Source organism: Phalacrocorax aristotelis, chromosome 6 (assembly GCF_949628215.1).
Source record: "Phalacrocorax aristotelis chromosome 6, bGulAri2.1, whole genome shotgun sequence".
Classification (NCBI taxonomy): Eukaryota; Metazoa; Chordata; class Aves; order Suliformes; family Phalacrocoracidae; genus Phalacrocorax; species Phalacrocorax aristotelis.
This window is the reverse complement of record NC_134281.1, coordinates 16,049,636-16,072,451: the sequence shown is the minus strand read 5'-3', so window position 1 is coordinate 16,072,451 and position 22,816 is coordinate 16,049,636. Positions and strand designations below refer to the sequence as shown.

General features: G+C 36.9%; 1 protein-coding gene across 1 annotated transcript in view; it reads left to right on the top strand.

The window, feature by feature from the left end:
• CACNA2D3 (calcium voltage-gated channel auxiliary subunit alpha2delta 3) overlaps positions 1 to 21,868 on the top strand; it is a 486,549-nt gene extending 464,681 nt beyond the window's left edge. Inside the window, exons 36-39 of the mRNA XM_075096179.1 lie at positions 1,806 to 1,917; positions 19,604 to 19,719; positions 20,519 to 20,598; positions 21,460 to 21,868. Of these exons, the coding sequence (XP_074952280.1) occupies positions 1,806 to 1,917; positions 19,604 to 19,719; positions 20,519 to 20,598; positions 21,460 to 21,552 (401 nt within the window). The 3' untranslated portion in view covers positions 21,553 to 21,868. The remainder of the gene's footprint in view (positions 1 to 1,805; positions 1,918 to 19,603; positions 19,720 to 20,518; positions 20,599 to 21,459) is intronic.
• Positions 21,869 to 22,816: the final 948 nt, after the last annotated feature.

Sequence of the window (22,816 nt, the reverse complement as noted above, 5' to 3'; positions counted from 1 at the left end):
GTTAGGTAGCAAGTGACAGTTGTTTGGAAACCAATCTCTTTAGCAAAAGCAAGAGAGATTTCGCAAGACAGAAGTCAGCAGGAGACAAAAGCACATGCTTAGGTATGTTCTGTAGATGCTACGTTACCACTAAGAGTTGTAATAATTACGATTGCACTTCATGAAATTAAAACTAATAATTAAAACTAATGAACTTGCACATTTTTTTTACTTAACAATACTTAACAAAGCTCAGAAAAAAAAATTAGTTCCTCTAATGGGGAAATTGCTTCCTGCTCAACTTGTGACATAAATAGACCATCACATATTATGAAGATCCTAGAGGGTCACACACCTGCCAATTTACCAAACCTGAGTATGAAAAATACTTCTGCACAAGATCTTGTAATCACAATCACATTTGTAAATGAGAGAGAAGTAATTGGGCAACCCTATCATCTTCTGTACTCTAGTGAGGTGCTGAAAATCTGAGACCCATGGATCTTTAGCAGCCTCTTTGTTACACAAGCTATGTGTTGATGTGAGGGTAAACCCAAAATACAGGTGATAAATTTCAGTCATTCTTGGCAACAGATAAGGAGAACAGAAGAGAAAGGGAGAAGGTGCAGTAGAGCTAGTCAGGCAATTTCTTTAAAAATGCTGAATTGTTAAATACGTCATGACCCTAGTGAAAACATCAGAAATATCAAAACTTTTCTTACCAACTTTAGTCCCTCCCTTGAGATCTGTGCATTTGGGGGAATATTTTTTTTAATTATGTACAAAAATAATCAGCAGTTCAGAAATGCATGTCCTAGTGTGATTGCAAATCCAGTTTTGGTCATTCCCTTGACACTGCACAGTAAATACACCACTGGCTCTGAAGCAGATTGTCTTGAATGGAAGATCTGTCAAGTCCAAGAGCCTGTTTAGTGTAATCCATTTTTGTCACACCTTGTCTTGTTTTCTCACTTAGCAATTAGTTTAAGATAGGCTTAACATTTGTGCTGATGTGCAAGTGTATCTCTATGTTAAGGAAGAATGTAGGGGTGGGGAGAAAGAAGAAAGAAAATGAGGGAGAGACATTGTCCAACTGATACGTCGGTGTTAGAGTCAGAAGAGCTGCCTTCAGTTCCCAGCTTTGCTGCTGTCCTGTAGGTTGACTTGAACCAGTCTCACTGCTTCCTTGTACTTCAATTTCCTAATCTTTAAGACGTAAATAGTGACACTTCCTTTTCCCTTGGGCTGCAAGGGCTTCAGATTCAGTTTTATGGAGTCTTAATTACTACTATTTTGGGAAGCAGATAACAAGCATTGGTTCTGGGCAAAGTAACACTTCTGTCCCACACCCACAGGGTTATTCTAACTGATGAAACTCCACAAAGATTCCCAAGCTGTAATCCAAAAAAAGTGTTTTGGTTCAGTAAAATGTACCACAACATAGATATCAAATAAATGTAAACCCCCATACAGAATAGTTAGTGACGCACAGCATCACGGAAATAAGGACAGTAAGTCCATCTTGGATCTACAGAGAAAGAATAAAAGTTTGCGCCTAAATGTAAAGTAGGTTGGCAATGGCTAAACCATGGATAACTACTTTAACAGTTGTGTCTTACAAAATTACATTCCATGGATAAACTATTTTGGGTTTTTTAATTGAAAAAATAGTGTTATGCACTGCCTAGGAAATCTCACAGGGTGGCAGAAGCTGAGTAACATTTCCATTTTCTGTGAGCTCTGTAATACAGCATTTCATGTTGTTCAGAATTTTGTATGCTGTTCTTCCTATATTAACATCAAGATATTTTTTCCTGTGCCTATAGCGCAGAGGTTGAAACAAACCCTAGAGCCCTGTGATACTGAATATCCAGCTTTTGTTTCCGAACGCACTATAAAGGAGACCACGGGGAATATTGCTTGCGATGACTGTTTCAAGTAAGCCCTTTCGATTTTTTTTTTATACAACTCTTTGTGACAAAGCAGTAAAACTGAATTATTCAAGGTTATGTTGAAGAACATAAAGTCTGTTGTGTTTTGTCTTACATAATGATCTCTGTCAGGGTGTCATTTCTCTTATTACAGGGGTCACTTAAAAGTTTGATGCTCTTAAATAAAAGCAGTGCCTACTATTTTCTACAAGAAAATGTAAAACCAGTAGAGGCTTATGCTATTTTCAAAGAATAGTGAATGTTTTAAGACTTTTCCTGGATACAGGCAGCATTCTAAGGGCATATTCTGTAAAGATTTAGGTACAAAAAGATTAGTGCTGTTAGCTCTCCTATACAGGAGTTAAACCCTGCTGGATAGGTTAGAAGTTCCCTTGTGGTACAGTGAGATCTGGTTGTTTTACTTGAATACCAAACAGTGTTTCCTTCTTAGAATGGTTAGGCTGAAAGAGTGGGAGAGGATTAAATCTATCCTCCAAACTTTCAGTGCTGGGAAGATGATTTAATAGTAACAAATCTCACATCAGTGCTGCAACCTTGTCAGTTCTACCATTGCTACCATAAAGTTGTCCCTCACAGGGCTGAAAGAGAAAGACTTCAGTCTAGCTTTTCTCCTTCACACTGAAAACGTCTTTTCTTGGCATTTAGTGCCTACGTGCAGTGACATTTTTACTGTAGTTATGATACTCTGTGATTGAAGAACTGCATAGGTATTGTTTATGTAAATTTCTGTACTTCATTAAGTCTCTTAATTGGATTTTCTTGATGTTAACAGGTAATCATTGCAAATGAGATTAGTATTTACAGCAATAATTTGTCTATCAACATAAACGTCAAAAAGTATTTATAAGTCAAAGTTGGTACAATTGTCCATTTCCAGACTAAATCAATATGCAATTAGCAAATAAAGGTGAAAACTTCTTATCTTTGAAGTCAATAGGTGTGCTTCTGGACTTGGTCCTAAATTTTCTCCTGGATATCTTTGTTGTTTCAAAACATGAAATAGGAGTAAGTACACTGGCAATATATTTTAAGTGCTAATATTCACTTTTAATTTGCTGCTGACCAACTTTTAATTATAAGGAAATTATTAATGTCTAGTATGAGTAATTGCTTTTATATGGCTTTGTTGGATAAAATTACGAAAGTGCTTTGTAAATCGATCCTAGGGAACCTTTTAAGTGTAACAATAGGTCCCACTGCCTGAAAAGTACAAACTCAACAAAATCAAGCCATCACTTTCCACTTGACATATCAAATACAATGTGTGTTACGCTGCTATGAGTGCTTCATGGCAGCATTGCAGAATTCAAGCAGCCTTATTTTGTGATCACTTAGCAGATTACTGAGAATTTGTGCAACAAGTTATTATATATCTCTTACGTTTAAATATTGCAAACAGACGTGATTCAATGAAAAGAAGATTAATTTAACAGGAGCAGGTTTTCTCAGGGGAATGCAGAATTCAGTCTGTCTTCTTAGGTAACTTCAGGTCAAAGGAAATAACTTTCAAAAATAACACAATTCTGCAATACTTGGACAGCACTGAGTTGGAAACTGAGTTTAGTGAAAATTATAGTATTTCGAAAATAATGTGCTAAGATCTTTTTCATAGAAAAACATTTTGTGTTCCACAGTGGAACAAAAAAATAAAAGAAAACCCTGTAAGTTACAAACTGATCTCAAGGCACCCATTATTTTTCTCCACAAGCAATGGCAAAACCTAAAGAAATAATCCAGAGGAACTATTAGATTCTCATGGGAAAGTTCTTCGTTAAACCGTTTACCCACTGTCATTAACAATCTACAAATTGCATCTAAGATTGCAGACTGCATTGGATTCCAAATATTTTTGTTATAACCCAGGACACTTTCCCCCAGAACAGCTAAGGAATTTGACCCAAAGTCCTTTGTAGACCTACATCTTCTGACCCAGTTTTCTGTTTCATGGCCTCAGTACCAATAAATATTTTTACAAGCAAGTGTGTTGCTTAATACTTGTAATTTAAGAATGATGGGCTCAATCAGTCAAAATTAGGGTTCAACATTATATGCAGTGAGTCTTGAACTGACAATGGTTAATCTGCACAGCATCTGTTCCATACTGGGCTCTCAATTCATATCCCTTTCAGTCAGGGGGATTATATTCTGTGTCCTCCTTGGATCATCTTATAGATTAATTTGTTTGTGATATATACTTGCAAATCTTGATGACAAATAGAAAAATATATTTGTAACTATTCAGCTGAATATACACCCACTCTAATATTGCAAACCTATTTGAAAGACACTGGAAAAGTCAGTACATTGTGAACAGGTTTGCAAACAAAAGTTGAGCAAATACTATGTTGTAAGGAACTTTGTGTCACATTCAAATCACTGTCTTCTGTTCCCACAGTGTCAGGCACTACTATAGAGCCCTTGTCTGAAAAAAGAGAATAAAAGCAGTCTCTTAGTAGAAGTAAAAATGATGACTGATGTTAACTGAAACCATATAATGTTACTTAGATAAGACATTTTGAAGCACAACTACTGTGTTACTGGTAACAAAGTCACAGTCATAGTCAACAAGGTCACATAGTGAGAGTCAGAGGCTCAGTCTCATTCTGTCCTGAGTGTGCTGTTACTGATCTCACAGGAATATTCTGCATTTCACAGTTACCAAGGGCAACAGTTACCAACTGTAGTTATGAAAACTAAGCCTTATTCTTGTAAATTTTTCCAATCATAATTTTTAATTACGGGCACTTGGATTTAAATCAAAGTATCCTCACAACTAAATCACACAGTAGAAGGACTATGTGCTAATTACTTTGTAAATAGCTGGCTCACCTTTTCAGCCACCTCTGAAAACTTATTCAGTCAATGGAAAGGCACCTATACACTTAAGCAGAATTTGAGTCAGGCACTAAATTTATACAGACATATAAAATACACTCCTTATATGTAAACTTATCTCCTACTAGCAAAAAATAAATGCTACTTTGGGATAATTTGCAATGTTTAAAAACAATTTTCAAAAATATAGGTTTTATTAAGAAAGCAGGAGCCTAAAAGAAAATAAGAATTAACATAAGAATGTCATTAGGGTCAGGGTTTGGCTGACCCACCCCATAATTTGTTGTTATTCAATATCCCAACGATTATTAAATTAATCTGTTATTTAAACAGCAATCAAAAACAAGTCAACCCACATTTTCTAAGTGCTGTCAACAAGACAGAAAAACTGGGATATTTTAAAAATCTGAAATGCTTTCAGATATTCCGGTAAACTATTCCCTTTTATAGCAAAAAAAAAAAAAAATCTGTTGAAAACTCAGATGATAGACTGTTGACTGTTCTATGTCAGCTTCAGTGTTGGAAATAGTTAATTGCTAAGAGAAATGGTTTTTCTTTATCAATGTTGACTGGCACTCTTTCTGTTGAGTCAGAACTATGTGGATGCCAAATGCACTTGGTATGGGTTTTAAAGGCGTTGTGCTGTTCGGAGATGTGTTTTTGATTAGACATTAAATTTGAAGTCTTTGGCTGAATAAGCATCTCAATGCTGCTTGCAGTTTTATGAGGTATCGCCCCAATGTGTCAGCCAATTTTTGATACAAGTAAGCATGTCAACCGAAGTTCTTCAGCAATTCTCTCTGGTTACATTACTAGTTTTTCATTTCTGGTGATCTCAGCATTGCAAAGTTTAATTGCTGGTACTTAAAAATCACTAAAAATGTCTAAGGAAAGCATCCTTAGAGAGACAAAGTTGTTGTTATAAATTAGAAAGGATGATGGTTATTATGATATTTAACCAGAGAAAGCTACCTGATCTTTTTAGTATATCCACTCATCTGTTTGTAGAACGAACAAAAAAAGGTTTTCTCTAATTGCAAATCTTGGTTTTAGATGACAATCGGATGTTTTCATTTAGGAAAATACCGTTAGTTTCAGCATTAACTCAGGCTGCTATGAGTGTGGGTATAGATCTTTTGTAGGCATAGCAACTCACTCACCTGACTATTTATACATTAAGTATATATTTTAAAATTTCAAAGGTGCAAGAAACCACTTGAGTACATAGTTGCCAAATTTGCATGTTCAACTGTAGAAACTATGGTTATACAAATCAGGCAGCAGTTGCGCAGTCAAATGCTTAAAAATATGCCCTTTTAACCTCTCCTGTTCGTGTGTGTTGACATACTGGACTTGGATGCAGATCAAAAATCTGGCCTCACTTCCAGTGACCCAGGGAGCAAAGCCCCCTTCTCTTTTAATTGCAGCACTCATGGGTCCAGAAGGTCAATATCAAAAACCCAAAGAAACTGTTTTGTTCCCAGTTGATTCTTTTGCACAGTCTTAAGACACAAAATAAAGAGAAAAGTAAATATGAGAAGGCCATATTTTCACTAGGGAAGCAAGGAAGTATGTAGCTACAATCATCCTAACCCTGGGAAAGCCTTATGCGTGTGTTTTAATTATGCAAGATTAATGTAAGCGTTCCTTTTGTTGTATATCACATGTAAATTGCCTACTTAATTGACAGGAACTACTTCTTTGATTAAACACTGTCCCATGTATTATATATTTGGCCCATTGGAATGTTAGTAACCAGACAATTATTTAACAGGCAAAATCATCAATAAACCAAAAAACTTCTCTTGGTTTCTTACAGGTGGGGCACTGAGTGCTGTTCATGTCAATAAAAAGAGGTAAATGGCAGTGGAATTATAGTTCAGGATGACACTGAACCCTTCATGTGGATATATAATTGCAAATTTCAGACTTGTCCACTGAATGCACTTATTTGGCAGTAACAGATAAATAACAATTCAAATTAGATTCAGATTGTTCAGGGCATGAGTATATTAGTGTCAGGAATAGTGCAATCTGCGGACATTAAAATGGTAATGGTTTTTAAAAACCACTTAATCTTGAGACATACCACCATTTGCTAAAATATTTCTGCATTTTTTTCTTAGTAGGAGCTTGCCAAACTGCTGTACTTGATTGTGTTTAAAATGTGTAAATAAATACGCACTTCAATTTCCCATGAAATAAATAATCATTTCTCTTTTCAGATGTAGCTAGTTTACTTCTAAACAAATCAGCTTGCCACATAAAACAAGCAAAGCATCAAGGGCCAATTTCTTCTCATACAGAGCAATATCTATGTACATCAGAATATCTCTGTAGATTTCCTCGAGTAGTTTGGGCAGTAAATTATAGCCAGTCTTCTAGAAGACATTTTGGGTTGTATTCAGTTTACTGTATCCATCTTATCGGACCCTGAAGAAAACTAAATGTTCTCTATATTTCACCATACTTTGTTTAGACTGTATGTTTTGACATGCTTGCTTTTTCAGCAACCATGCCAAGTGCACATGTGATACCATGCACATAATGGTTTTGACCTATGCCCATGCTGAGTCACAGGTGTGCTATAATCAGACTGCTCACTGCTGATCTTGGCATTGTTACACAGATCTTAGTCTCTGAGAGCTTCCTTAGATGTGCATGGAAGTCAAGGATTATCTTCAAGGGAAACTCAGTATTTTGCATACCTTGGTAGTTAATTGTTGAAGTCTCAAAAGCAAGATCTGAGTCTACAAAGTCATCTTGCACCTCTGTGTTAAAAATCAGATCTTCCAGACTTTCAGAATACATACTAGTGTTAAGAAGTCTTTATATCTGTGGCAACAGCAGCATTGAGAGAAACCCCAAAACTCTAGAAGATCCCAGAAGAATTTTTTTTCCTGTTCTTTCCCTGTAAAAAGTATCAAATTATGCAATTTAAACTGCTAAAATTGTTTATTAAAGGTCTTTATACTTTAAAATCCTATGTTGTGTGTTACCCACATATCTCCAATTGTATGCTGAGTAACTTCCACTCCACTCCAAAGGCAACAGTGATGATAATGTTTGTCATGCAGGTGCAATTTAAAGTCACTGTATTAGCAATTTAATGATTTGATATTGTATATTTTGAATGACCAGTTCAGGAAACACAATAAATTACTATTTTCATTTAAGAAAATAGGTATATGAAGTAATAGGGCAAGTCATATATAAGTTACCAGGCGTGTCTGTGTCTTCCAGTTATTAGTTTAACAACTCTTTGGACAGTTTTCAAGGGTTTTTTTGTTTGCTTGGGGGTTTTTTTTGTGTTTAAATAGCCAAAGATTTTCAATATTCCTTTTTTATTTCAGAGCTTTTTTAGTGTGCTTGTTGAATTCAGGAGTACAGTAGCTGCTTATACACAGAATGCCACCTTACATTGAAAATAGTCTTTCATTATTATTCTCAGTTTCTACGTCAGTGTTCCCTGAAAAATCAAAACTTGGAGTTTGTTTATACAGTTGACAAAACTATGCAAATCTGTGTTCAGATTCTCTCTCTCAATTTGCTTGGCTTTGTAATCATCATTAAATAATGTAGAGAATGAAAGACTCACTGTGGATCAAAGGAGAAAAAGTATATTTAATGTAAAAAATTTCTGACTATAGTAATCTTTCCAAAGGGCGTTTTTAATGGCAAGGCAAATATATTGAATGAGAGCAGGACTCTATAGAAGGAAGAGAAAGATGAGGAAATATACAGTGGTCTTTTCTTGCAGATGTGGGCAACTTTTTCATTAGACTTCATAGTACTGACCATGTCGTCCATCTGAAGTACTGTAAAACCTTGGAGAGACATGGGTCAGCTTCCTAGAAATTCTGTCTGTTAAAGTTGTCATTAGTTTCACTGTAGGTTTTTTCCTGACAAGTAGGATGAGATGTGTTCCCTCTCTTAACTCCCCACTTGCTGCTTATGACTTCCAAACCAGCCTAGAGCTGAACTGCTTGAGAAATTTATATGTAAAACTTCTATGTGGGAGCGTGGTGATCTCCACCCATTCACTGCTCATAGTTAATCTCGGTAGTTCTATAAAATGTAAATATTACTACTTAAGAGTTAACATAATTTTGATTTTAAATAAGCAGTAATAAATATTAATCAGATAGGCCGTAGCTATCACAGTAAAAGGATGCTTTGTAGTGACAGGAGATTTAGAAAGTTGTGTGAATGCCATAATATATTGAGATGAGTAGTAACATATATATATATCACAAATGTGGCTTGGAATAGGAAAACTTACTAAAATTGGAAACATTACAGTAAATTTTTAAAGCCAGGCACACTTGTGAAGAGTTGCTAACACTAGGAAACTCATTTCAGTTTATAATATATTCGTATTATAGTCTGATTGATGAAAAAGTGCAAACATCTGTACATTTAGCACTTCTCTTCATACAGGATTTGAGAACTTCATAGATATTTAATAGCCTTTAACTTTGAAAAACAATGTGCATCTTAAGATTTGAGTGCCATGCAGGGAGCATTTGTTTATTAACTAAAATATTATAGGATTTTGATTAGCTATGGAGAAGTTGACACGCAGTGTGCTTAATTCTGTCAGATGTGACATTCTCAACTGTTGCTAAAGTTTATATTTACAGAAATAAATTAACATCCTTGCTAAGCAAACTGTGGTCACATCCAATGAGCTCTTCAGTTTTAGGATTTATTACACTTTTGATGGGAATCTGCTGATCATCCCTGGTTTTTATACTTCGGTTTGTGTTGCATAGCTCTTTGCTAGAGCTATATCATCTTTGTAGAGTATACTAGACCTAAATCTGTGGAATAGAGTAGTTACCAATTCATGCAATTCAGAAGTTGCTTCTACAATGTCATGTGATATTTGTCAGCCTTCCTAAATCAGAGGAAATCAACTGGCTTTTTAATCTTTAAATTATATTTAGAATCTAGCTATCTAGCATAGACATTACCTAAGTTGTCTCTTAATATAAACTACAGGCTAAAAAACTCTGCTAAAAACACGTTGCCTAACATGCTGTAGTAGAACTACATTTTCCAGTCAGGATCACTCCTCTTACCTCCCCATCATATTCCTGCTATCCAGGTACCACTGTCAAAAAACAAAGTCCAAGCGTTAAGAGACCTCTGATATGATTTGCTTTGTGCCGATTACTGTATCTCCTCTGTTGTTCATTGTGAGCAGTTTATCATAGAATCAGGTACCCGCTCTGCTTGTGGAGACCCAGCTATGCCACACTCTCAGAAGTGAGCTCAGGTTTGTTTAGGGGTATGAACCTTGACTCATATTTAAAGTTTGTGGGATTTCTGAGCTTGTTTTTTTTGCAAAACTTTTGTAGTCCATTTTAAAACTAGTGATCTGAAACTCTCTCTCATCCTCATAAGGGTGGGCGGCTGGACAAAAAAGGTTAGGAGCATTATCAAATTCCTCATTGCACAAAGTAATTTTTTTTCATCCTAAATCCTGTATACTCAATGCTTTTGAATGTTTGTAATATTTCTAATATTTCTAATATGCTAGTGGGTAAGGTGCTCTTATCTGAGCATCGGTTATTTGAGAAAGCATCTCCTGATTGATAATGAAAGAGGAATGTCACTTCTGGGGTTTCCTATCTGAAACAAAGTGGTTGCCAGCCAGGCCACAGCTCTGCAGGGTTGCAAGCCTTCAGCAGACACAGGAATGATAAGGATGATATTGTTAATTTAAATCCTTGATTCTAAACTTTGCTTTGAGTAGGTATGTTTATACTGACACCAAATTGTGCTGCGGTCAGTCAGGCTATACGTGGTAGCAATATTTTGCTAGCATGGGGTAAGGTTACTGGCCTGAGGCTCAGAGTTTATCTGTCTTTTTTTATGAGAGAACCACTAGCTACTTTTTTCATATACTTTAACTGCTCCAGCTCTCAGAAATGTTGTTATTGCATATAAGTTATTTTTATAAATTGCATTAAAGATATTCTATTCTCTATCATCATTTCTTTGAAAAAAATCAAGCAGCCCAATTTGACTGTGATATAAACATTTCATTCATTCATTTAAAAAATGTGATAAGTGAGAGAAATGTGGGTTGGAAATGTAGCCAGCAGCCTGGAAAGCACACAATAGGAGTTGGGAAACAGCACAGCGGATATCTGCACTTCAGTTGAATGCTTAAAGTTTGTTCCAGACCATTAGGGTTGAATGTTTGCAACCAACAGCTATGTGAGTAACACATATTTGAGTGCAGAGTGCACAATATTTTCCATTTACTGTACCCTGATGCTGGTATGTTTTTTCTTTCTCTAAAAAATAGGAAAAATCAAATTTGACAGATACGAATTGTAATCCCGAATTAATGACTAATCTTAATCCAAAATACTCAAACTTCATTAATGCAGATTTGCACTCAAAAAATACACTGAAAACCCTGGAAGGAAATGGCTGAATTCACAGAGATACTGAAGCATCAGAGAGCCCAGTGGGGGCTATCTGAATTGAGTTCCACGGAAATTCAAACTATTTTTTCACATCTTTGTGCATGTGTTTAGGTTGCCAGTTTGAAAATATTGCCCTCAGTTTATTTCAGTTCAGACTACTCACAGTGAAATTCTTCCATGCTTTGTAGGATTCATCTGCATGGGCAAACACCAAGTAGCTAAAAGATCTTTTCTATTGCTTCCTAAAAATGATTGATATGATTATGTATGTGCAGGAGTGACGTGTGCTAATGCAAAAAATGAGATATTATTCTAGTCATCATTTGAATGTGAAGTCATCACTGTAACATTAAATAATAGTATTAGTTTTCCTACGGTCATTACAGAAACAAATGAAAAATACACATATGGATTTTTTTTTCCCCTTGAATCAGGCTGTTAAAGCTCCTGAACATGAAATTAAAGATGAATCTGAACAGCCATTTAAGTATTTATGGGATTAAAATCCCACCTAAGCCATGTGTTTATTGTGATCACATACTCTACTGCATAGCATCTGTTGTCATGAGCACAGATATGAGAGCAGCATATTTTTGTAAAATTTCTAAAAAGTATGTAATTTGTAAAATACACCATATAGATCAAGTATTCTTATTTATGAACAGGTGTGTTTTAAAACAAAGCACAATAATGCAGTATTTCTGTGAGAGAACAAAAACTAAGTTTTAACTAGAAACACACAGCATTGTGTTTAAACAAGTTGACTTGCTTTTAATGTTGGTACTGTGCTCAAATCATCCTCAAATTACAAAGAAACATCTTCCAGTCTTCAGGATAATATGAAGATATTTTCTCTAAACTTTTATTTTCCTCAAGTGTAGTCTTATCCTTTAAGTACATTCAGAGTTCTGTGCTGCTTGTCATTCATTTTGTTCCCTCAAGCACTTTGCAACATTTGCGATTGTCCCACAAAAGAAGGGGAAAATGGATCTGAAAATTAGAGATTTCTGAATACTGTTAGGAGGTATATTATCATTCTTTGTTGTTGAAACAAGTCATGCAGTGGTGTCAATGGCCCCCAGCTAATGGCAGCATGGTTATAAACCAGGAAAAGGAAAATAGTTCAGTGTAAGTGATCTATAAATGATGGTATTTGGGATCCTCAGTCTGAACAGTGTAATATGACTGTGTCCTCTCTACAGCTGTCTGGCCCACACTCAGTCCCATACAAAATATGCTGCATTCAACACATTGCCTTAATATTGGGTGTGTCTGAGGCTATGTAAAAGGATGCTTATTAGTAGGGAAACCTCAGGTCTGCGTTCAGTTTATATCCTGTTCGAAACCAAACATCAGTGCACAAGGAAATGGATTATGTGTCCTGCATGGAAATACAGAGACTAAGCTGTTTAGCAGTAGTATTGATTTCCTTTAATAGCAGATGTTATAGTCAAATAGTAGAGAGTAAATAGCTTAAAGTTTAAGTTTGCTTAGCTGGACAAGATACATCTCTCGAATGTTTGAAATAGAATTACCTTAGCTTTGCCTGTTACGGATTCAGCTATGTTTGGAAAGGAAAGTTGAAGGCAGCAGCATTTCAGAGACAAGATATTAAGCCTACTGTTACAGATTTTGCACCTTATGATTCAGGTAGTTGTAGTGAAGCAATGCGCTGCATTAAGAGAGGAAGTGACTTCCAGAAGCGTGTGATCTTCAAGTTGGCCATTAAACTGGCCTTCTTACTTCAGGAGATATAGCAGTCTCATGACTACAGCAGCCAGGACAAAAAAAGGGTCTAGCTCTGTCTTGCTACTGCTGTGCCTGTTTTCATCAATGTGGGAGATGCTCCAAATCCTTAAGGGGACAGACTGCAGAGGCCCCACAGCAAAGCTACCTGCTGCAGCAACTAATAACCTTCTTCCCTCTATCCTTTTCCCACAGGGCATCGACACTCTTTGTCCTATCATCCCTGCCCTTTCCCCCTGTCTTGGAACATCTCCCTCAGTCCCAGGGAGGTTTGTCCCTCTCCCAGTTGCCTTACTGATCCTTTGCCACCCCAGAGGTTCAGAGGCTGGAAGATGAAAGGAAAAGAAAGACGCACACGGTGTGGAAAGAGGACAGTGCAGGAAGGGTAGTGCCAGCTCAGTCCCACTCCTCTACTTCCCTCAGTATATCTTCTAATTATTCCTCCTTACAGGAAATAGTAATTCTTATCATAAGAGCTGACATTTTTGAAATTAGGTGGTGGTTTGGGGTTTTTTTTAAACATCGTCTGTGGAAGAAATTATTATGATAGCAATATAATATATATTATAACTGTATGAAAACTTTTATATATACAAGAAAAGGAAGAGATTCAAACTAGGACAAAATAGGTTTGAAGGTAGTTTGCCATCTCTTTTAGAACAGGTGTAGTCTGCACTTTGCTTTAGGCATCACATTTCACCCTGTTCAGGATGGTTTCTCTGCAGAATCGCTATTCAGCCCTTAAAGAGAGAGAAAGACCTTCCTGCAGAGGATGATTCAGATCACCGAAGTCAAGCTCATACTCTGAATTGTCCTTGAATAGTCTGTGTCTCTGCATGTACTCTGTTCAGAGTTGGAGATGATTACCCTTCTAATGTAGGAACCTGAGTTACATGCATAAAGGCAGCTGGTGTGACTGCCATCCAAGATTTGTATTGCAGTCCTATTCTGATGCTTTCCAAATTCTAGGCTACCTTAAGAAATTAGAAATAACTGGTTCTCTGTGGGAAGAGTAATTTAGCCACCAGACAGACATTAAAAGTGTGCTTTCTTATCATGCCTTCATAAGCATATCTTCAGCAAATATAATTATGAATGCAGCAGCACTTGAACTCCAAGTCTTTTCCTGTTTCATTTCACAATGAAAAATTAATTTTCAGGGAACAGATTAATAAATACTTGTATTTTTTGCATATGATTACTATTTCCAAGTAAAACATGAAGCTGATTTTTTATTTTTCCAAATCAATTTGTATTATATTTATGCAAATGTTTTTTATATGGGCCAATACAGAAATAAGTTAGAAAGAAGCAGATAAAGTCTGTGCAACATAAGTGTTTTGTAATGTTCTGACTCAAATTACAGACTTTCTTGCAGATTTACTAGCTATTCTTATTTTTTCTTCACCAACAAAATAGTTTGGTATGACTAGATTTTCTTCCTCCTTCTCTCTCTGCCCCTTCAAGCATTCAATTTCTTCCTTCCTCACCTTCCCCATAAAGTGAAGAAGCAGTGTGTGTTCAGGTCTGTTTTAAGCCTCTGAACCTGCACATCAAATAAACCAAACTAGTTCCTCAATGGATGAAAGATGGAGGAGAGATTATTAATAAAGTTCTTATTGAATCAATGTGACTTCAGCATAACAGGAACCCCAACAGTTTATTCCATTTTACATATGGAGACAGAGCAAGGCTTTTTCTGTGCTGTCATTATCAAATGATGGTGCTGATATTGGTGTAAGGGGAAAAGGTTCAAATCAAACGGTTTTAATTGCTTAACACAAAAAGAGCTTTACCCTTTAAACATGAAATATTCTCCTTAAATATTAAACCTAAGATATTAAACAAAAGCTGTCTTTTGATTGTTAAACCATCAATAAATTTCAATGAAAACCCTCACTCTGTCCCAGGAGAGTTGGCTCCCATATTGCAAGTGACACAAATGACAGCCTAAGCCAGCAGGTGTTCAGAAATGATTATTGTAATATAAACTTTACAGTGGCACAGTGGAGCTCACTTGAAAGACAAGACCATTTTCATTACCTTGTCAGCAACTTTATTTCCCACTGCAGCCATGGAAGCTGTTTTGCTGGAGGTCTTTCTCCCTTGCAACTGAATCTTGGTGTACACTAGGAAACATTTTGGTGGAATATTTCAGTATTTGAAAGACTTTGTTCTGACTGTGTTTATACACCTTTTGTTTTCGGTGAATGTTCAGCTCCTGAGACTTACTGGCATGAATATTCACTCAAAATGAATTTCAAAGATGCATGTGCATGTCACCATGGAAACTGAAAGTTGAGCTCAGACAGAAGACGTACTGCTGGGATGACTGTGTGCTTTAGCCAGTTTGGGCATGGAAGCAGTGCCATGTGAATTATCTGAATAGCCACAGAGCAACTGCAGTGGTTGTAACTGGCAGAAACTTCTTTGCCATTGATCTAGTGAGGGTAAGAATACCTTTTGAATGTGAAATGATCTTAAATTACAGCCGCTGAAAGAAGTATAATTTGTTTGTGCACATTCTATTAACAGAAAAGAAAGCTAAATTGGATATAAAATATTTTTGCCCTTAATTATTTGCTCAACTCAATCTCTGTCTTCAATCTTTTATCGTCACTTGTTGATATGTTAAACCTTTGCCTGTGACCTCACAAGTCTATGATGAGAAACACACTTGGCTTTACAACTTCATTTCAAGATAATGTTTGAGAATTGTGAAAGGGAAAACATTCATTTACTGCTTGTGGAAGATAACATTTTCTTTTTAATTTACCTCTTGTATGGTGGGTGAGAAGCTAGTTGTTCCACTTTGCAAGATATTAGTTAAGATATTGTAATGCACTATGGAGAAAAATGCTTCAGTGAGCCAAAAGTTTCATTTTTTATGTCTCTTTAGATGATAGTCACGTGTTCTATGGCACTTGCCATAAGGTTAGACACACTCATGAACATCTGTAATAGATAAACAGACTGTAGATTTGTAAGAATATTCACTGTTTGGTAAACCAAACCAGTGTAATTAGTCGATATTGATCATATTTCTAAAGTAGGAAAGTTTTTTTGACTTAATATATTGCTCTTTGCAGTTACTTTAATTCATAATTTCCATTATTCCATGAATATACTGCACTTCTCAAATTACCATGTCTAGCAAAATTTTCTGTATACTTAATTCCTACAAGCCCTTGTAGTTTTTCATAGAATCATAGAATGGTTTAGGTTGGAAGGGAACTTTAGAGGTCATCTAGTCCAACCCCTCTGCAGTAAGCAGGGACATCTTCAACTAGATCAGGTTGCTCAGAGGCCCCGTCCAACCTGACCTTGAATGTTTCCAGGGATGGGGCATCTACGACTTCTCTGGGCAACTTGTTCCAGTGTTTCACCACCCTCATTGTAAATTTTTTTCCTTATATCGAGTCTAAACATTGCCCCCTTTAGTTTAAAACCATTACCCCTTGTCCTGTCACAACAGGCCTTGCTAAAGAGTTTGCCCCCATCCTTCCTACAGTCCCCCTTTAAGTACTGAAAAGCCACAATAAGGCCTCCCCACAGCCTTCTCTTCTCCAGGCTGAACCACCCCAACTCTCTCAGCCTGTCCTCAGAGGAGAGGTTCTCCAGCCCTTGGCTCATTTTTGGGGCCCTCCTCTGGACCTGCTCCGACAGTTCCACAACCTTCTTGTGCTGAAGGCTCCAGAGCTGGACGCAGCATTCCAGGTTGGGTCTCACCAGAGCGGAGCAAAGGGGCAGAATCACCTCCCTCGACCTGCTGGCCACGCTGATTTTGATGCAGCCCAGGATACGGTTGGCTTCTGGGCTGTGAGCACACATTGTTGGCTCAAGTCCAGCTTTTCATTCACCAGTACCCCCAAGTCCTTCTCTGCAGGGCTGCTCTCAATCTCTTCATCCCCCAGCCCACGTTGATATCAGGGGTTGCCCTGACCCAGGTGCAGGACCTTGCACTTGGCGTTGTTGAACCTCATGAGGTTCTCACAGGTCCACCTCTCCAACTTGTCTAGGTCTCACTGGATGACATCCTATCCTTCTGGTGTGTCAACCGCACAACTCAGCTCGGTGTCATCTGCAGACTTGCTGAGGGTGCACTCGATCCCACTGTCTGTCATTGATGAAGCTATTAAATAGTACCAGTCCTAGTACGGACCCCTGAGGGACACCACTCATCCCCCGTCTCCATCTGGATGTTGAGCTATTGACCACTACCCTCTGGATGCGACCATCCAGCCAGTTCCTTATCTACTGAACAGTCCGCCCATCAAATCCATATCTCTCTGGTTTAGAGAGAAGGATGCCATGGGGGATCGTGTCAAAGGCCTTATAGAAGTCCAGATAGATGACATCCATAGCTCTTCCCTTGTCCATTGATGTAGTGACTCCATCATAGAAGGCCACTGGGTTGGTCAGGCAGGACTGACTATTTGACTAGTTTTGACTATTTTTTCAGAAAAGCAATATTTACTCAGCATCATAGTTCTGTAGTGGAAACTTTCTTCTGGGTTAAAGTGCTGGGTGAAGTGATAGGAAAAGCTCCCATTTTTTTTTTTACTTCCCCTACCACACTCCCCTTTTCTTTGGGGAAGCAACAGCCTATACTGTACAGCCCTTATGCCATCCCAGAGAAGTGGGTGAAAGAAGAAATGGAATGGGAAATGTGCCCAGCTTTCATGAAATGGTACTTTTAAGCCTGGCTGTATGGTGCGCGTTTTCCCACAGGCTTCATTATTCACCTGGGTGCCACAGAAAGGGTCTATCACAAAAGGACTTGGTGTCAGTTACATCATAGATACAACAGAAGAGTGATTACTCCCTTCTCATCAAATAGAGAAATTTATCATTTAGCATCCAGTTAATTGTTACAACACTTTATGCCCTTCAGGTCCTTTCCCGAGCTAGTTTTAAAGATACAATAAATAGAATTTCAGACGGCACAAAATCCAAACTGTGCCAATGTCTGGGAATAAAAGTATTTTTTTTTCCTGTCCTTTATGGCTTGATTTATTCATAACTGTTTTAAGAAATTAATGCAGTACAGTTTTGGTGTTATTGTCTGTTAAAGATTTTCCCTCCTTTCCTTTTATTGGCCCCATTTCTCCCCCACACAAATCCACAAAGCCACAGATGCTCCATTACAATGATGTCAGTCTTGCTACATGCTCCAGCTGTTTGGTAGGTACATTTATAAAGTTCAGCCTTTTACATTATGCCATAAATGTATATTTCATGTATAAACATAAAGCTAACATACTGCAGATCACTCTATGTGTAATTTTAATGGAGGTTCAGTAAGTTTAAAAAATACTGAAGAGTGTTTAATCTTTCCGTTGGCAATATTTTTATAGTAAGCTTTCCAAATTTTTTTGTCCTGAAACTAAGTTTGAATATTCCCTTCCCCCTCTACTATTTCATCTTCTGTGAGCTTTGGAAAAAGCAGGGAGTTATTTTAGTAAGACAATATGTATTTTAAATAAAGATGTCTGAGTAAGAAAATGTTTCTCTCCACATCTTCTTGGTGCTCAAACCCTCACTTAATGTTCTGTACATTTACCAGCATACCACAATGAAAAGCACCTAATTCCTGGAATTGCCAGATTTCAGTGGTATTCAATATGGAGGATATTCTGTTGATATTATATCTAAGTTCTCGCAGATTGTTTTAAAAATTTATCAAGTATTGTGTCTGAGCCTTAAAGCCTTTCTTTATATTGTGTCCTGAATTTCAAAGAAAAGGCTAAACAGGGCCTATTTGGCTCTTCCTCCTCCCTCTTTTCTCTTTGGTATGTGCTTAAGAGTTCGGCTCATTGTAACTATGTGGATCAGTGAATAGCGCCCACAGGATCATTCCCTGGTCTCCCCTGGGTGTTTTCCTTCTTACAAGCAATATCTTTATTTCCTGTTCTCCTTTTGAGTTGCCTACTTTGTCTTAATTTGAATGTGGTGCTGAGCTATCACCATATTTGTACCATATAGTCATCACTATTCTAAAATAAATCTCCTCACTTAGGAAGATTTTGAGTCTTAATCTCTGTTTTGTCGGCTCAGTAATAAAATGACTCTCAAGAGGACAGATGAAAGCTGAGATCTTTCTCAGTAGTTCATGTTGCTTCAAGCAAGACCCAGAGTGAATAAAGGCCCTAATGTGATTGCAGATGCTAATGTTTGGGACCGTGAGTTATCGCTATGTGGCTGCAGAAGACCCTTTATTATTTTTGCAGATAGGTTTCATGTGTACTTAAAATTCTAGATTATCAGTATATAGCTAGGTATTCATAATAGAGCAGAGATTCAGCCTTGAAGTCTAAAAAGAAAAATGTGATAAACTCCTTGGTAATTCACTTCTGTCCTGGTCTCCACATTAACGCGTCAGCAGTATAAGCCTATCTGTTCTGCTTCACCTGTGTACCTGTCAGCATCACATACATCTCAAAATGGACAAGCATATTCTGTGAACTGAGGGAAGCATTGCCCAAGGGACTCTACTTCTACAAGGTGTGGAGATATAGTATGATATACAAAGTCAATTATGTTTGTGACTATAATACAGGTGTTGACAAGTTCAATAAACCCTAACAAAACCTATTGCTCAGAAATACAGACAATGTCACCATTATTTGATTTCTTTTTAATTTGCAGGTCTTTTGTCATCCAGCAAATCCCAAGCAGCAATCTCTTCATGGTGGTAGTAGATAATGAATGCTTCTGTGATTCTGTCCCACCAATTACCATGGCACCTATAGAAATAAGGTATATCCTTTTAGTTGCAAAGTTGTCAGAAAGAAATTCAAGATGCAAATATTGAAAAAGTTCTTATTATGTAAAACATGCATTGCATGACTGAAGAACGCATCATTACCCATTTTAAAGTGCTGGGGCTGTTTGAAATTAAGCCAGCTGAGAATGAATTCCTACTTATTTTCAAGGATAATTCACTTTTTTTTTTTGAACAACCAGTACAAATTAAGCAAACACACTTATGTGCATCTTCAAGTCATGGTAATCTATAGATAGCTAAACATCTTTCAAATTAGGCCCTAATTATGTGATTTTCTTATAGGAATGGAGCTCTTGATATTGGAACTTATAAAACTCTTTTCAATAGAGGTATCTTTTTATTTTAGGTTTGGACTGGAAATGTTTCAGAATCCTGCTTTCCAAAAACACAAAAGTGTAGCAAAGTAAATTTATAATTCTATTTTTGGTTGCCCCACTTTTTATTTTGTTCTGTTCTGTCATTCAGGATTTGTTTTCTCGCATACATTGGAATTTATCAGAAGTAGACTCTGTGTGCTTTTATTGCAGACTTATTATGGAAAGACAGGTTAGCAGTGTAAGTACAAATGATACTGTCTAAACTATGGATCACTGAGGAGAAAGCACTAGAATTATCTTCTTTTTCTTGTGTTGACCACATATATGACCTTGGGTTTCTGATTGGGGGGAAGAAAGTAGCTGAAAGATTTTCACTATATTCATTTCAAAACACTCACATAAACTCATGACATTAAAATGCAATGCTTCGAAGATCTCTCCTTAACTACTTTGTACATAATGAATCCCTTAAATGTGAACGTTTAAAATCTCAGAAGATAAGAAGACGCCCAGAATCTTGCCATGGATTTCACCCTGAGGTAAGTCTCTACCTACTGCTCCTTTCTTTTAGACTCTGGTAGATGTTTTATGTCTTTAAAAAAATAAATAGGAAAACCATCTTCTAAGATGAAACATGAGGAAATACTCTGAATACTCAGAACACAGAAGTAGGAGTGAGTGACACTAAATGCTCCAAATCTTTTTAGTACTCCTGTAGACAATGTCTTGACTTGTTGCTTTTGTAGACTGTTTTGTATCGTATGAGAATGTGGTAGGATGTGAGCACAGACTGGCAGCCAGGAATACCTGGGAACTTACTCTGGCTCAAGCATGGACTACAAGATTCCTTATTGGAGGCAGTTGGGAACTTTGTGCTGTTAATTTGTACTGGGTTTTTTTTTTCAGTAACTAGCTTCAGTATCTCAACTGCCACGCTATAATCATTATATTTACATGTAGTATTGCTTGGGAGGGATCACTACGCATATTTACTGCTCTGTGTTCTGCACAGTACTGTTATCTGTATAGTACGAAGAAGATACGAAAGAGACCAGGATGTAATTACGGCAGCTTGTACAGCATGTTCCTAGACATCCTTTTTACTCTGGAATAAATGCCTTTGATGGTGTAATGCAGTGTAGAATGAGCCCTAAAATATGACATGGAAGGGATTGTGTAATGTTTGTTGATCATGCTCACTTTCAGTCTACAATCTAAATTTGTTCAAATGAAAACGTGCACCTGCATTACTTCCTGAGTGTATTTAGTTCATGGGTTTTGTTGTTTGCACCAATTCTCTTCTGCCTATGTAGTTTGGTAAATAATCATGTATCATAATTGAGTGTAATGGTTTGTATTTATTTTCATTTGTTTTTTTTTTTCTTTTTCTTTTTCTTCAGGAAAATGCAAGAGAATGTGGTGGTGTGTCAGGCCTTAGTGCTAAACCTCCTCTTGTACTTCTTCCTCTGCTATTGACAATTTTCTCAAGGTGACATTGACTGGTGTGTTCCATTGGCATGCTAACACATGGATAAACTGTGATCTGGGAAATGGTGCAACATACGGGACATGAAATATAGTCAGAGCATCAGCATTTCATGATTTTAAACTGTTGGTGATACAAATTCTTAAAGATATCTTGAAAAAAGATTTATCTTTTTACTTTGCAAGTCATGCAGATGTGAATTTGGCATATGGTAGTCATGATTCATCAAAAAAGGACTTGGTAGATAGAGGTGACCATTGCTTTGTCCCATTGAAAACAATTTAAAACTGTGTACTTTTTCAATAAAGTATATTAAAATCACAGTTTCAGAGTGATTTTAAGTATGATAATATATTTGTTCCATTAATTAATGATGAGAAGAGAATTAAATCAATTGAAGATGTTTTCTTACGCTTTTAGCCCATCTCTGGAAAGATTCAGAGCAGAAAATGTGGAGTTAGCTTTTATAATAAGGCAGAACAGCTTTTATTAACAAGTCAAGGAAACACATGTGCATGTATGAAACTGAGCAGGTAATACGCTGTGCTGATTTATAGCGAAGGTTTGGTTTCTAGAAATAGCTATAAAACATCTCAGCCGTGTTTAGAAAGTGAGTCAAAGCCTGATTAAAGCCTTTTCCCTAACTTGGGCAAGATTTTGGTTGATTTGGTTGCAGATGGCAGAATTAAATACTTTTCATCTGTTACAATTTGTGGGAAAATACGTAAAATAACCTATGTAAAAGGACAATACTCTTCTGTTAGTGTTCTGTCCTATAGAGGTCATGTCAGCTAGGAGAAGCTTATGAGGAAATTCATAAGTAAAGAAAGTTTGACTTACAACACATCTGCGTCAGCAGAACTCACTATGGTTTTCAGTGAGAATTCATTGAGGCTCAACCTCATTGGACAAAGATCAGGACTGATATTTTAGGCCTTATGTTCTTTGTAAGGGAAACAAGAAGATGTTTCAGTCTTTTAAAACTCTATACAAAGAGTTACCTAGTTATTCTACCACTAGTATAATGAGTATATTCCTCCTGTAACTGGCAGTAATGTCCTTGTTGTGGATATGTTTGCTGAAGATCTTGGTCTTTGAAGTATGTTAGTCTCTGAGTTTATCTTTGGAGTTTTCTATGAAGGAGAATGCTATCAAGAGAATAATGTGACCTTCCAACAATATAAAGCATTAGATGCAAAATAACATGCCACTGTTGTGAATCTGGTGCTTGAAGATTGTACTATGATTGGGAGTAAGTACGCTCTTAACAT